Source organism: Danaus plexippus, assembly GCF_018135715.1.
Source record: "Danaus plexippus chromosome 9 unlocalized genomic scaffold, MEX_DaPlex mxdp_26, whole genome shotgun sequence".
NCBI lineage: Eukaryota > Metazoa > Arthropoda > Insecta > Lepidoptera > Nymphalidae > Danaus > Danaus plexippus.
In genome coordinates this window covers 2,918,424-2,933,008 of record NW_026869848.1, presented here as the reverse complement: position 1 = coordinate 2,933,008, position 14,585 = coordinate 2,918,424, and the positions used below count along the sequence as shown (strand labels likewise).

The window sequence follows — 14,585 nt, the reverse complement described above, 5'->3', positions numbered from 1 at the left end:
AACGGTACAGTTGAACCCGTTATTAGGTAAATACTAAAAAACATGCTGTTAACGTTATAAACTTCATCTTAGTGTCTTTAAATGACATTCATAATCAAAATCAAATAATGTCAAAATTCATCCGACGGAAATTTAACAAACAGTATTGCTCTATAAAATTTTTATTAAAAAATAAATTTGTATTTCATTGCCTTCAAAACATGTTTTATGTATAACGTATTAAGGGAATAAAGAAATTTTTAAATTGCAAGTCAAAATATTATCATAAATGAAATATATAATAGTTATCAAACACGAGTAAAGCTGCATTTTATGGATTTCACATGATTCAATGTTAGATTAAAACTTTAGTTGAATTAATCCTTACGGAGTTACTGCCGCAGACATCGTAGAAAATCGCTAATTAAATGTAGAAGGATAAGTAAAAAGCGGTTTACCTTCTTAAAAGTTATTCAGAGAATATTCATTCACTGCGTAAACCAATAGCGTTTACAATTATTTGTGACGGGAAGTTCATCGTTTTTTTTTGTAATATGTAATATATATGTTTTATTTAATTACTATTATTATTATTAGTAAAATATTTGGGTTAAGTCAATTGTTTCAAGGGAGAGTGCTAGTTACCTTAAGAGGTGAACCAGCGCCACCCGAGTTCTCGCAAGGACAAGATTTATGCAAGGACTTTTGTTTGTAGTAGTTGAACGGGACGGGGTGGGAGAGCTCATCTACATTCGCTTTTACTCACGCCAGATATCTAACAAAGTACGGAGAGCCCTCCTTTTGTTTCTTCTCTCGCATCCGCTACAGTTTCTTCAACAAGGAGGAAAAAACTCCCCGTTTTTAAATTCGACGCGTATACCTATAAGTTTTTTTTTTTGTAATTCTCACCATAGACACATCATCTGTCGTGGATGAGTTTTTGTCGAGATGTAGGAAGTTCCTTTTGTATTCGCTATGAAAGTCAGAACTGTTGTAAGGAATACTCGTCTCTCGGGAGGCTTGTGTGTAAGCATTGTTTCGAGAAAAATCAACACTCAGACTTTTATATAGGTTCCCGAAGCTCTAGCAACACGTGGCTGCAGCTCTAAGTAATGAAATCGACGCTTAATTAATTATAAGTTTGAATCACGTAACGTACCACTACCTTAAAGTTTGTCATTAATATATCTTTACGTTTATATATTAGTTTGAGTCATAATTCTTAATATATCATTATTTTCATTTGTATTAATACTGTCTATCGCAATGAAATAATAATAATAAAGACAAAAAATATATTTTTAGACTTAATTCATTCTACAATCGAAACATAATCACTAGCTTCTCTAAATAGTACTATCCAAAATGTCCCTTAGTTATTATATTTTATAAAGAGCTAAATAATGCAAAGGCTAGGGTAAAATTTATAGCGGTTTAAAGCGAAAATAAATTCGAAATGTAGGTAAAACACTTTTGTCACAACCAGGGTTAGTATCCATTTGGATATCTTGTTAACGAGGTATTTAATGAGGTGAAGAGCAGAGGTCGTAATAAAGTATTAACAGACAAAAGTCGCTTTATAATTAAACATAACTATTTTTATTTCATATTTATAACAATACCTCTGATAAATTTCAATTAAATGAAATAAAAAAACAATCCTCCGTATAAAACCCTTAAGTTATATAGATATATTTATATCTGTCAGTGATATTAATTAATATTATATAAAATGAACAATAACTTTGTAAAGAATACTTTCAAATCGAATATATATACGTAGTGTATGTAAGCGTAATAAAGGGGAAAAGTTGCGCTCTCTAACTAGTATTTCAACAATAATGGGGCATAAAATAATGAGAGTTTCTCAAGGAATAAATGCGTCGTCTAAGTTCAGTTTCATAGGCTCTTTGTCTCCCGAGATTTCAGCGTACAATGTAGCATAGTCTTCATATTATTGCCTCAATTAATCATAACTTTGTGTTAGTGAAATTTCTCTGGTGGGTAGACCATTGGTGCATGGGTTCACGACGGCATGAAATTGAATCGCGTAGCCTAACGTTTGCCTCTTCTGAAATTTCGCTTGATTTATAAATTTAAATTGTTACCTAACAGCTAAATTGATACATATAAAATGATAAATATATGAAAATGCAAAATATATTTCTTTATATTTCATGACCTATATTAAAAATTGTTCCAGTAATACATACTGACATAATAAAATTCTCCAATTACTTACTATTCTCTGCATAGTGCACAATTAAGTGCCTGTGAACAGAACAGGCGAGGCCGCCATGACAAAATGTGAAGGTAGAATTATGATAATAGTTTTAAAGAGTTTAGAAACACCGAATTATAGTATAAGGTAACAACAACTGGCGCTACGAACGTACCTTCGCAGCTACACTTGCTAATACAACGCTACGCCATAGTCACATCTTTATTTATGCTTTGCATAATTTAGCATAGTTTTTGTTACGGAATTTATTGTCTGAATATTTTAGACCGTGTTAGATAAATACATAAAATTTTAAAGTATCAAAATTTAAAGGGTTTTATAAGATCGCTCTTCAATTTATATCCATTTAGTTATTTAAATTTTCAAAAAAGTCAACTTTCCATGAGTTATATCGGTAATACGAGAAATGAAATAAAAATAAAACATACTAAAGAGGGCTCGTAACTTTCAAGTAGTAGGTGCGCTGCAATTAATTGGGATTAGTGTGTGAGGCCGTGCGTTTCGTCTCCACGTAATTTTTCACGTCACGAGTCCGGCGAGTCCGGCGCGAGCGGCGTCGGATTATTGAATTAAAGTTGATAAGTGTATTAGCCGTTGTTGTTGCTCCATTCTCTTGATTAATGACTGACCGTTGCTTTTTCTCTCTCATTTATATGATAATGAGTCAGCAGCCGCGAACGAACACAATTATTAAGTGTAAATGAATGTAGTCGAAATCGAAATCGCTTTTTGAAAAACGACTACATACAGATTGAATTCGAAATGATGGTAGTGCGTCCGCGACTGCTGAACTGTCTGAATTTTAAAATGGATTGTTTAAAGTTTATACAAAATTAACTTTGCTTATTTCCAAACTGGATTATGTTAATTAAGCAGCTGCCGTTTCGGTTGAAATCGTAATCGAAAACGCCTGTAGTGTTGGTTTACCTAATCAGTTTGTTTTGTATCTCGCACATAGATTATCCGATTTATATTGTATTAAATTGAAAGGGATTCCGACCAATTGTTTTGTGTCTGATTTGTGTTTACAGTTTTCGTTTTTATTAGCCCTTGCCAATTCCACATATTATATAACACCGATTTTAGTGACCTAATATTTCATGTTCAAGTATAATTAAATTTTCTGTAAAGAATTAAATTGATAATTAAACATGATAAGCATATCGCTAAATATACTTTGATATTATTCTTGTATCTTAAAATATACCGGTGACTGGAATTGGAACTTTTAGATGGTACAAGGTCCTACATTTTTAAAAGGTCTTAGGTGTCTAAGTCGGTAACATAACTAAAAGGTCTACTACAAAAAAAATATATATAAAGTTCGTAGCTTGATGAGCTCTTATGAACGACATCAAGAGATAACAATGGCCTATTGCTAGGGGTTCCAGACAGGTATGAAGGTATGATAAAGGATTACCTTCTAACTGGATATGCTGTATTATGGTACAAATTCTCTTGGTTTCTTTTATGTCATGATTTTAGTGTTCAGATCCATAAAAATATAAAATTTGATTTTTCCTAAAGAAGTAAGTTACGTCGATATTATTTTCAATGTTGGCCTCTTAGTGGTTTTGTCTGAAAGTAATTGCAATCGTTTACTTTAATATAAATTAAATTATATTATAATTTTATTATTATTATTATTACAATTATTATTGCAATGATATTGGTGAAGATTGATAATTAAAATGTCAATCAGAAACAAGAATTTGAAACACACTAAGCGTAGAGTACATAATATTTATATTTTACTTTATACACATATTAAAATACTCGGTATTTTGAGTTTTCATTTGCCTCCTGATACACAAGCTCTAGAGAACAAACAAAAAAACAAGAAAATTCAGTACCAGCTGTCCTAAGTTGAATCTGAAATTGGAAAACAAATTTTATTCGTAGGTACAAAAAAAATATAAGTTGGAGTATGTCTAGTATTGACAAATAATAAATACAATGTGAGTTTTGTACTTGATTTCAGATAATAAGTATTTTTATCATGGTAAATTCTTAATTTTCAATTATATTTAGATAAAAGAATCAAAAAAATGCTTCTGAAAACTGCTTCTTACTTAATGCCTGTGTATATATGTATATATATATATATATATATATATATATATATATATATATATATATATCCTATCAGATAAAAGGCAAAGTATAAAAAATAATTTTTGATTATTATTATGTTTATTTGTTTTTGTTCTCGTTAACTTTTAAAAACCTTACAAATAGTTACATCAAAAAAAAATATTCGAACTCAAACGCCGTACTGTCAAACACTATCAAACTTCCTTTAAACAAGAAGGAAGAAAAAGGCAAAATTCGCCACAAAGTCGCTCCAATACAATGGTGAAGTTTATTCAGTAAATCGGAAAATCCTTACAAAAAATATGACGTCTGAAAAATTACACGCATTCACAAATCATATCCCTCCTTTGTCAAAAGTTTCAAAGGAGTTTAACTCCTTCTTAAGCCCTCAATGTCTTCTGTCCGTACGCTTCAATCGACTGTTTATTTCTAACAAATAAGGCTAAGTTTATTTGTTAAGCCAGTGACAAGAAAGACAAACTATCCTTGAGAGGAATGAGACACTGTAGTACTAACAATCGATGGTATTTAAATTTGGTTAAAATAATACTATAAATCAAGTTTTTAGTAGAAACACCTTGTTTCTAATAATGTGTATTTCTAAAGGGTTGTTAATGTAGCATTAGACTTTGAGTGCAAATTTTATATTTACGATACTTATTTCCCTTATGTACGATTATTTTTACTGTAAGCATTACTACTATGTCGCCATCATTGTGCTCATTAACATAATAGGGCTATAAAAAACAAAATGTATGCCTAACAATATATATTACAATTTTATATCAAACAGTAAACAAAATATTTAAGAGATAAAAACTCTTTAAATTTTTATCTCTCAGCAATTAAACGTATTGAATTTTCTAATATATAACACATTCCCGGTTCAATACTAAAATAATACACTGTATTCGAAACGATGTCACGGGTATGAAACGAGGATGGATTAATCGAAGACTGCAGTTACGATTAGTTGATGATTAATACTCGCACGGCTACGCCATCTGCCGAATTAATTGGTTCATTTCCTATAGACGGTTCGAAATGGAATTTTGTACTAGCGTTCGACGTTTTTGTCTAACACTCTGGACGATATGGCACATGCAGTTACATATGATCGAACACTGTACTCGTACCTGAAGTGTTCGCTTAAATGAAATCTTTTTTTAAATTTAAAAGCGATTTTTAATTATTTAATTTAACTCTTTCACAAAGTTATTTTAATTGGTTTTTTAAAAGAATTACAATCTGTATATTTAAATTATATAATATTTCAATACTTTCAACATGAAATAAAAATGAGAAATCCATTGTATTTATAATATAATAGGCGTGGATACAATTTATACATTTTATTTAAACTAATAAAATTAATTTATTTACATAGATAGATCTGTACACTTTAAATCTTTAAAACAATAAAATGAGTTGTCATTGCGGTATTAACTTGTTTAAGTAATTAATTTCCGCCTGAAAATTTAATAATAACCAGAGAGAAGACAATTAAAAAAGGATTATACTAAAAATGAACCAAATGGCTCTTTTAAGTTGAAATCAAACTAAGAGTGGGCAGATTAAGGCCTTGGTCTGAGGATTATGAGAGAGTGTAAGTGGTAATGAAATTTGCCCGCAGGAAATGTTGAAGGCCTAGGCTAAGCCTTGTCCAGGCAACCGCTGATTGTATTTGATGAGAGTTTTATCTGTTTCTCACTATCGGTCGGCCGATCGTCGTCTAATCACGCCGATTTAAGTTAGAGCCTCGGTTAATTGCTTGCTTATTTTAAGCTTCAAAGTTTCAGATTAATGACTAACGGATATACATTTAAATTAAGTCGAAACGGCTTATCGACTGTTGTTGCAAGTTAAGTAGTTCATTTTATATCTTTTACTGTAATTAAATAACATATCGAATAAAAGCGAAGCATTTGCTTTTAGTAGAAACACACTCTTCAAAAGGACTGTAAAACCTCGTATACATGCATAAATACAATTAACTATACTGCGACTTTTTCACACATCAATTGAAAAGAGTTGCTTAAAAATTATTTTCTCATAAAGACCCTAACATCGATCTACTAACTGACAGTTATAATTAAACAATCTCTTTAAAATGTGCAAAATATTGTTATAGTCAATAATGCACGTATTGAACATATGTATATATTTTAAACATAATATATTATTTTATACTATAAGAATATACATATGTACATTATTCAAATAGTAATAAATGTTGTCATAAACACTGAGTTGATTCATCAAGAACGCAATATTAAATCTAATATTACCTCGTAAATTCAAAAGACGTGGCCGTTACATATATAAATATATAACAGTAAGATAAATGTTAATAATCAGAACAATCAATACGTCGAAGTACAGACTCAATAACTACATAGGTAGTTTCCTACTATTGACAATCGAAGCATCAGAGCAAATCTCAAAGATGGACCAAAGGATAGCAGAGGCTTCATTGTCCCTAAGGGCAGCCAGCTAAAGCCTGTCGTTACGTCAGTACGGATTGTGATTCGATTAGGAATCGCTATGCGACCGCTTACATCCTTAACAAGTTGGAACTACCACACAATGGCCACTTGAAAATTCTAAAATGTCAAGCCGAATTCCACTTTAGGTGTTTTATAAGAGGAACAGTATAATGTAATTAACACTTTTAATACTATTTAACTTTACAATAAATATTATGATCACATAACACAAAAAGTATTTATGGTTCAAATAAATAAATATATAACACGTATTCGATCCCGTTCCCGCGACACAATAAGGCATGAGATTCTTTTATGATATATGCTATAATTTCTCTGGATGTTCTATAAAATTAACAAGTTAACATGTCTGTTATATATGTATATATTTTTTACGATATATGCAAATGACAGATCTCGACGAGTCTTCCGACGCTTGTTATCGCCGTTGTCGCTACACACAGCACATAATTAATCACGGCTTACACACAAACAAAAGGCGTTTCAGTTCTAGTACTATCACGTAAGATTCCAGTCCTATGTAATCCCAGTCCCATATATTCTGACCCAGTCGCAGGTAGCTAGGGTTTAGGCCATCTTTACACAAACCATATCTATTTTTAGTGCTATTTGAACAGCATATTTGTAATAAATCTATCAAACCATGTGTTTTGCTAATTTTGATATTATTCGAACACATTCAATAAAATTGTATGAACGTTATTTTCACATGATAATAAATTATTTAAATTTCAAATAACATTTATATTGCAATAGGTACACATAATAAGAATTTACTTCTGTCAGAATACATTCTTTACCGCATTTTTAATGTGACACCTTTGTTCAAACTGTTTATATAAAAATAAGCAATCCAAATCCGTAAATGTCATATTCTGAGTGATTCTAAGTAAAGTGAAATCATATAATTTTGAACATTTAGTAGCTGTATCTACCCTTATTTTTCATATCTCCGCTTTCGTGCCGCGTACCGGTGATTATTTTTAATTTCTACCGTTCCGTTGTCGGAAAGCATGTTGTACAAACCGTTTTGTGGGCTTTTTTAATGAACGTCGCCAAGTTACGACTTTGACGTTTGCTTTGACATTACACCGGAGCCATCAACGTATGTTACTGTCACTACGGTACTCATTGTCAAATAAAAGCGTTATTATCTTGTTACACTTATTCCACTATTCAATAGTCCAGAGACACAGGCTTGATATTAAGTGATAAAAAATATTTTCCTTACATAATTTTTTTTTATCAAATTAAAAAACTTTTCTACGTTATAATACCCATCCAATTATCTTACAGATATTTTTTCCATTTTAATTGAATTTTAATTTTAACTTCATATTTTAATAATTCCTATTTCAATATTTTAGATAAATTTTCATTTTTATTTTCTTTATAATATTTCAGCATAAAATATTAAATCTAACCCACATTTAATGTAAATCTTCATTCCACTTTTAATTATTTATAATTTTAAGGGATTTTTTTTGCTCGATAATATCTTTTACATTTTTAATGATTTCAACTTATCCCTAAGTATAAATTCTTGCATATTGATGTCCCCATCAATATGAGAGAATTTATATACTACAACTTAAATGCCTTTTTATTTAATATATTTCCTTATATGTAGAAAATAAAGGAAACGTTGGTTCGACGATTTCAACTGAGTTTTCTATTTAGTGTCACTTGTCTGCTTTACAATTTAACGACCTCACAAAGATAGCTGGAACTAAGTCACAGTCTATCAGTATTATCTGTGTTCAGTAACAAGTACTTGTAGTTTTTTATTGCCATCTGTTAAACTGTGGTACGTTAATCAGTTCCATTGTAATTTCAATATCAATTTTGATTGCAAAATCTTTGAATTGTTTATAAGTTAAATAAATACAGCAAAACGAAAATAACGTATTTTTAAAATCATTTATATTGCATAGAAGAATTGTTTTGTTCCGTATCTTATTGTATTGAAGTAGTGCAAAGTTAATAATATCTCTCCATACACGTACAGTAGTCACAAATAACTAAGTTTGTTTCTCACAAGATATTGTTAAGTTCAAGTCAAGTATCAAAGGAATTATTGTGATAACAATGATTGTAAGTTTAACTTAGACAAAAGCTTTAATAGATGACATATCCCTTGAAGAAATGGAATATATGTATATAATTATATATAATATTGTGCGGGCAATAGTAAGTTATATTTTAATCTTCAAAAAACGATCAAACTTTCACAACGTCATGCCAACTCCATATAGCATTCGTCAGTGTCTTAAACTTTTATTGCGACGTATGCAATATGTACTTATAAAGAAATCTCAACAACACGGATCACAAAACTAAAACGAAACCGCATACCGACCACCAAAACAATTTCAAAATGGAGCAAGGGTGCCTCATACTTTGCATGAAAATACCGAAACGTCAACGTTTACAAATAACTTCTTGCTTCCGTCGGGCAACTTTTTGTTTTCCTATTTGCCGAGAGTTATGACACAAATATGAAAACATTACAATTGAATCTCCGCCAAATATGTTAGTCGTTGACTAGATGCGAGAGGTCGACTGGTCGCATAATCAGTTAGCAATTGCAGCTCGGTTTGTAGCACAAGCACCAGTTTACGCCGTAGACGGGAGCTACGGTTGGCGTATACTAACTGCTACGTGGTCAACATCTGATATCACTCACGTTGTTTTAAAACAATGATCAAAATTCAAAAAATCGTACTTATTTTTTTTTAAATAGCTCTATCCTTTTAAGAGAATGCGAACATTGATAAAATTAATAAACTCAAACATATCCGTAATTGTATCGCACTGACAAGAATGGTATTTATGTTTTTAAATATTAAATAAACTTGAGAAACATAGCTGATAAATAAGTGAGATTTTTTTTTTTTTCATAATTTAATGGATTTAATGATATATTACATTTTTGAACACGCTGGTGATAAAATCAAATTTTATACTGAAATGATGGGGCATATAAGTAACATCATTAATCGGCCCATAATTTCGATAAATCAATGCTAATTGGAGGTAAGAGTTCGACAGCCGGTTCCATCGCAAGAATATTTCAGAGCCGCCGCGGTGATAAATCAAACTCGAAACCGTAATGAAAGCGAACGGATCGCGTCGCGAGGAGAGGGAGGAAAAAATATCACGGAAAAAATCAGGTGCGTCCCCCGGTCGGGAAGAGAAAAACAGTCGGGCGTCGCGGCGCTGGGCCGAGGGGGGAGAGGAAGGTATTGCGGGAGGGGGTGAGTGAGGGTTTGTGGAGGGTAGGGGTGGCGGTCGATGCGGGGCGGGCCGTGCGCGCGCTGGCTGGCGCGTGGGGCGCGTGGGGCGCGTGGGGCGCGTGGGGCGCGTGGGTACTCTTCGCTCGCGCTCACTCGGCCGCGCCGCTCCTCTCGCGCCGACGCCGGCCGCGCCGCGCGTTTTCGTCACGTGTCCGCTCCGACTTTACATGTCCAAAGTGCTCAAGTCAGTGCTCCCGATCGCAACCGCGCGAGTGCTCCCGCAGCCGATCTCCGAGCCGGACCCGACCCGCACACCGCTCAGGGTTAGTAAGCCAGAGCGTTCTCGCGTTTGTGATCAGCTATTTTTCGGTGATCGATATCTTTGAGAAAAAGTTTATTTCGGGATCGTAAAGTTTGTTTAGTGGAGTGCGCGTCTCGGATGCACTTCGCGGGGCCACGAGTGGCCGCCGTCGGCCGTGCGGCGCCGTCGTGTCGCTCTCTGTTCGCTTTCAGCCCTCGATAAAAACAACAAACAGATTAATCGACCTGACCGTGCAAAAAATTTCAGTGCGGAATTTGCCCGTTTCGTTTTCTTCTTACGGATCAGAATCGGCGACATACGGCCGTAATGTTTTGTATTAATGTACGAAATTTTCGATAAGATAAGAGCTACTAAAGTAATTATAGCTAGAAATAAAATTGTAGGATTGCATGTAAACATGATATTAACTGTAAATGGTTTAAGTTTACCTACTTTTTCTTGATATGCCGTCTGGTTGTTTTGAAGAGAATAATTATAGGAAGAAATGGTAGAGCAAGTTAAAAAAAGACATAACATTATTGGAATTTAAAATAAAATACGCAATAATAAGTTTTCGTATTCGATTTATGATAGAACTGTAAGCTCGTGTTTATTTTATAAATTTCTAAGAAAATACTCAAACACTAAGCATAATTTCATATTTTTTTATCATCGTGTGAATATCACTTGTAGCTTTGTTTTATCGTTCATAAAGACGATAGCAATGCTAACCGCATTACTTAAATACGCGCCAAGAAATTCCTGTAACGAAACATTTTTAGCCAAATGTATTCTTGATTTATAGCATCAAGTTTCAATTAATTTTAATACATGCAATCTCTTTCTGGTATATTTCATTGATACGGATGGAACTGTTTTATAAGTTTCTTTCGTTTAATGATGATATGTAAGTCTCGTTTAAAATATTTTGCGTCTCATATTATAGAAACGGGGTAAGTACATGTATGCATAAAACATATTTTTTCAAAAGAATATATATTTGTAAAGAGCATTTATTGAAAAGAAATAAAAAAATACTATTATACATATTACCGACACTCAAAACCTGTCTTGTGTGATTTTTCTTTAAGGTCAATAAGAGAATTTGATTAAAATAATCCATGCTATTATCACAGAGTATGATTTAATGAAAACCGTGTTTAGATTTAAATAAGAGGTGATAATTTTGAGTGCTAACCGCAAATGTTTTATCTCCGCAATTCAACTTTAAAATATAATTAATTTCGAATAAAACTAAGTTTCCAGTTTACGATATTCTGTTAACGTAGAAAATAAACGCACTCCCCAGAATAATAGAATAATACATTAAGTTTATAAACAAAACAGCAAAACCTCAAACATTTTGTAGTTTTCACAGAGAACAATAACTTACGGAAGACCAGAATAAAGTTTAAAAGTTCCGTACAAAGTTCATATTGTCGAGTTTCTTCTTGAATTCTTTAATTGAAAATGCAGTTACTGAAATACGTTGTAATATACGATTTTCCATGGTAGATTGTTTAGCACGAATATATATTTAACTATGAGGATTTTCAGGAATGTATTTCGAATGTAAACATATTTCTCATTATATTAATAATCGGTATTTTTTTTATAAATTAATATAATTTGTTTTTAAATAATACACTCTGTATTAAATGATTGATCGCTTACATTACAAGTTTGGAATTAGGTATAAAATGCCGTTGACCTATACTATTAAGCGACCTGCTCTATTTAAGTCAAAAGCTTCAATAGGATAAAAATCAACATAATACAAGCGCATACATTTTAAAATTTTAAGTCTTTGAGAGGTGATAGACTAATAAGGGAAATTATACTCAGAAAATTTAAGTACGAAACTATTATTTTTAAAGAATATTTATAAGAAGTTTTAAAAAGTAAACAAAAAATCTTTATACAAATAACTAAAAATATTCCACGTTAACATTACTATTCAAAAAAGTATTTAGTATCTGCAAAAAAATGTTTGTTTGAAAGGTCTCATAATAAATTTTGAATAAATCAATTGAAATATTTTTCTCAAACAGCACAAAAATAATGAAAAGGAATTAGCAATAAAAAAATTTTATATTTTATATATCTTTGTCAAACAGTGAAACGACAAATGTAATTTAATAAATATATAAAGGAGTCGATTAAAAGAAGGTAAAATTAAGAACTCCATTATTGGAAAATAATTAGCAAAATGGTTCACAGAAAATACGATATCGCTTGACCGGAACATGTTATTCTTAGGTTCCCCTCAAATTGAAAGCTTTTACCCCACGTAACCCTAATAAGCTGTTACACAAATTAAAGAACATTAGAATTATTTAAATTAACTTTTAAAGAAATGACATGTTTAATGAAGAAGACATAGTCGAGCTTAGAATTTGGCTGAAATACTTTGAGTACCACATACAACCAACACTTAATAAAATATTTTAAATGAAATGTAATTTGTATTAGTATCTGAATATATGAAAATCTAACTAATACTATTAATTTTATTTCTAAGGTAACTTCGATAGATATACAACTTACAATGCTAAAAAAAGAGACAGCAGTAAGGAAATCTTCATGTCACCGGCATGATTTGCGAAATATTTCTATATTTTTTAGTTAAATAGCCATTTATCATGCTTTAAAGTTAATAAGTTAGTAATATTAAAAAAAATTAAGACAGAAAAACATAAAAGGCAAATATATTTTAAATTTTCAAAAAATACTTAACTTCAATGAGCACTATTTGATACAGCATTGCAAATCCGTTTTTAATAACGTCGATTTTAATTATTTTATTTCGATAAGTCAGACTTCAATTAGTTGTTTCATATTAAATATTAAGGAGGGAATTCATTTTAATTAATGTAATTTTGCTGTATAAAATTAAATGTTAACAATATATTACATTGTCTTGAAAAGTAAATATATTTTATATAAATTTTTATGGTCATGATAAATAATTTTAATGAAATTAAACTGTCAATTTAACCATCACACAAATAGTTTTTCTTGTACTTAAATATGTTGTCTTTACATACAAAAGGAATAAATCACAGATTAGCTTTCTATCTTATTAAAATTTATTTCGCAACAAAAACGCTCAGGATATTCTGAGTTACACCTGATAGAAGTTCAATGAAGCCTAACAGCAATACGATGTTCCCGTCTCAGTAAGAGTAAACAGTTTAATGATCGAGCGGTGACAATGATGATAGATGAAACTTAAATATCATACGCAGTTGTTAACGTGATGTGTCACGTGATATATCACGCGAATACTGTCCAGTACTTCCGTTGCGTAGACCATTTGTACCAAGTTTATATCTCAGAAACTTTTATTTCTTTTTATTAATACGACTTTGTTATTTTTCTTGAGACTATTTTATGTCACCAAATAATAATGTCATAATTATACATTTTTGTAAACAATGATGTATTTTAGTGTTGGTAGCCTTATTTGTGTGTGTGTTTTTTATATAATATGATCTTTTTAAACCTGAAAATTAAATATACTATACTTTCCGTAAAACTCGGTTATGGACTTATTAAATATAAATTAATTTTTAAACTAAAATTTTCTTTTCACACCAAAAACGATTGCTATAATTGAAAAATGTTAATACGCGTCCTAAACGTTTCTAGAATGAAATAATAGAAAAACAATTCATCAAAGATAGGTTAATTATGGCATTTTAACCGGACGAATCCTTTGAAGGCGGCTCATTCGTTGTATTTGCTTTCTAATTGACCGCTCTGTATAATTGAATATACAAGACCGCCATTGCCTTAAGCTGTTTGACGAAGTAATGGTTGTTCTTGTTGTAATTACTTGTAGTTTGTATAGAAGGTTATTATTACGGTAGCCACTACATCCCCCGAGAACCAAGGGTCATACTTCACTTTACTAATTCAAATTCTTCATGTCCATATACTGTCAGTTCCATTCATCAAATACATTACAGATTAATAAAATTCAGCGTCTGGAATATTTCTTAGTTTTAATATTTTTCTAGTGTTGCTCGTCTATTAAAGTAAAGGGAAAAAAAATAAGAAAATTTTAATAACATGTATTGTCAATGTTTATATGAATGGAAACACCATTTTCATTAACGTGGACAAACAACAAAAAATTACCTTTAATAACGTTAAGCCTTACAATTATCAATCACTAATCAATATATTTTAAATATTAAAGTCCCTCGCCGCATCTGTCTGTC

At 31.3% G+C, this 14,585-nt stretch overlaps 1 protein-coding gene across 3 annotated transcripts in view; it reads left to right on the top strand.

Annotated features, from left to right (window-relative positions):
* Positions 1-14,585, top strand: part of LOC116767645 (RNA-binding protein Musashi homolog Rbp6) — a 318,370-nt gene that overhangs the window by 177,686 nt on the left and 126,099 nt on the right. Inside the window, exon 1 of one of the 3 annotated variants that reach the window (XM_032658068.2) lies at positions 10,221-10,381. The exons of the other annotated variants lie outside the window; for them this stretch is intronic. Coding sequence (XP_032513959.1) covers positions 10,286-10,381 — 96 coding nt within the window. The 5' untranslated portion in view covers positions 10,221-10,285. Of the gene's footprint in view, positions 1-10,220; positions 10,382-14,585 lie in introns of those variants that run through there. 3 annotated transcript variants of the gene reach the window in all.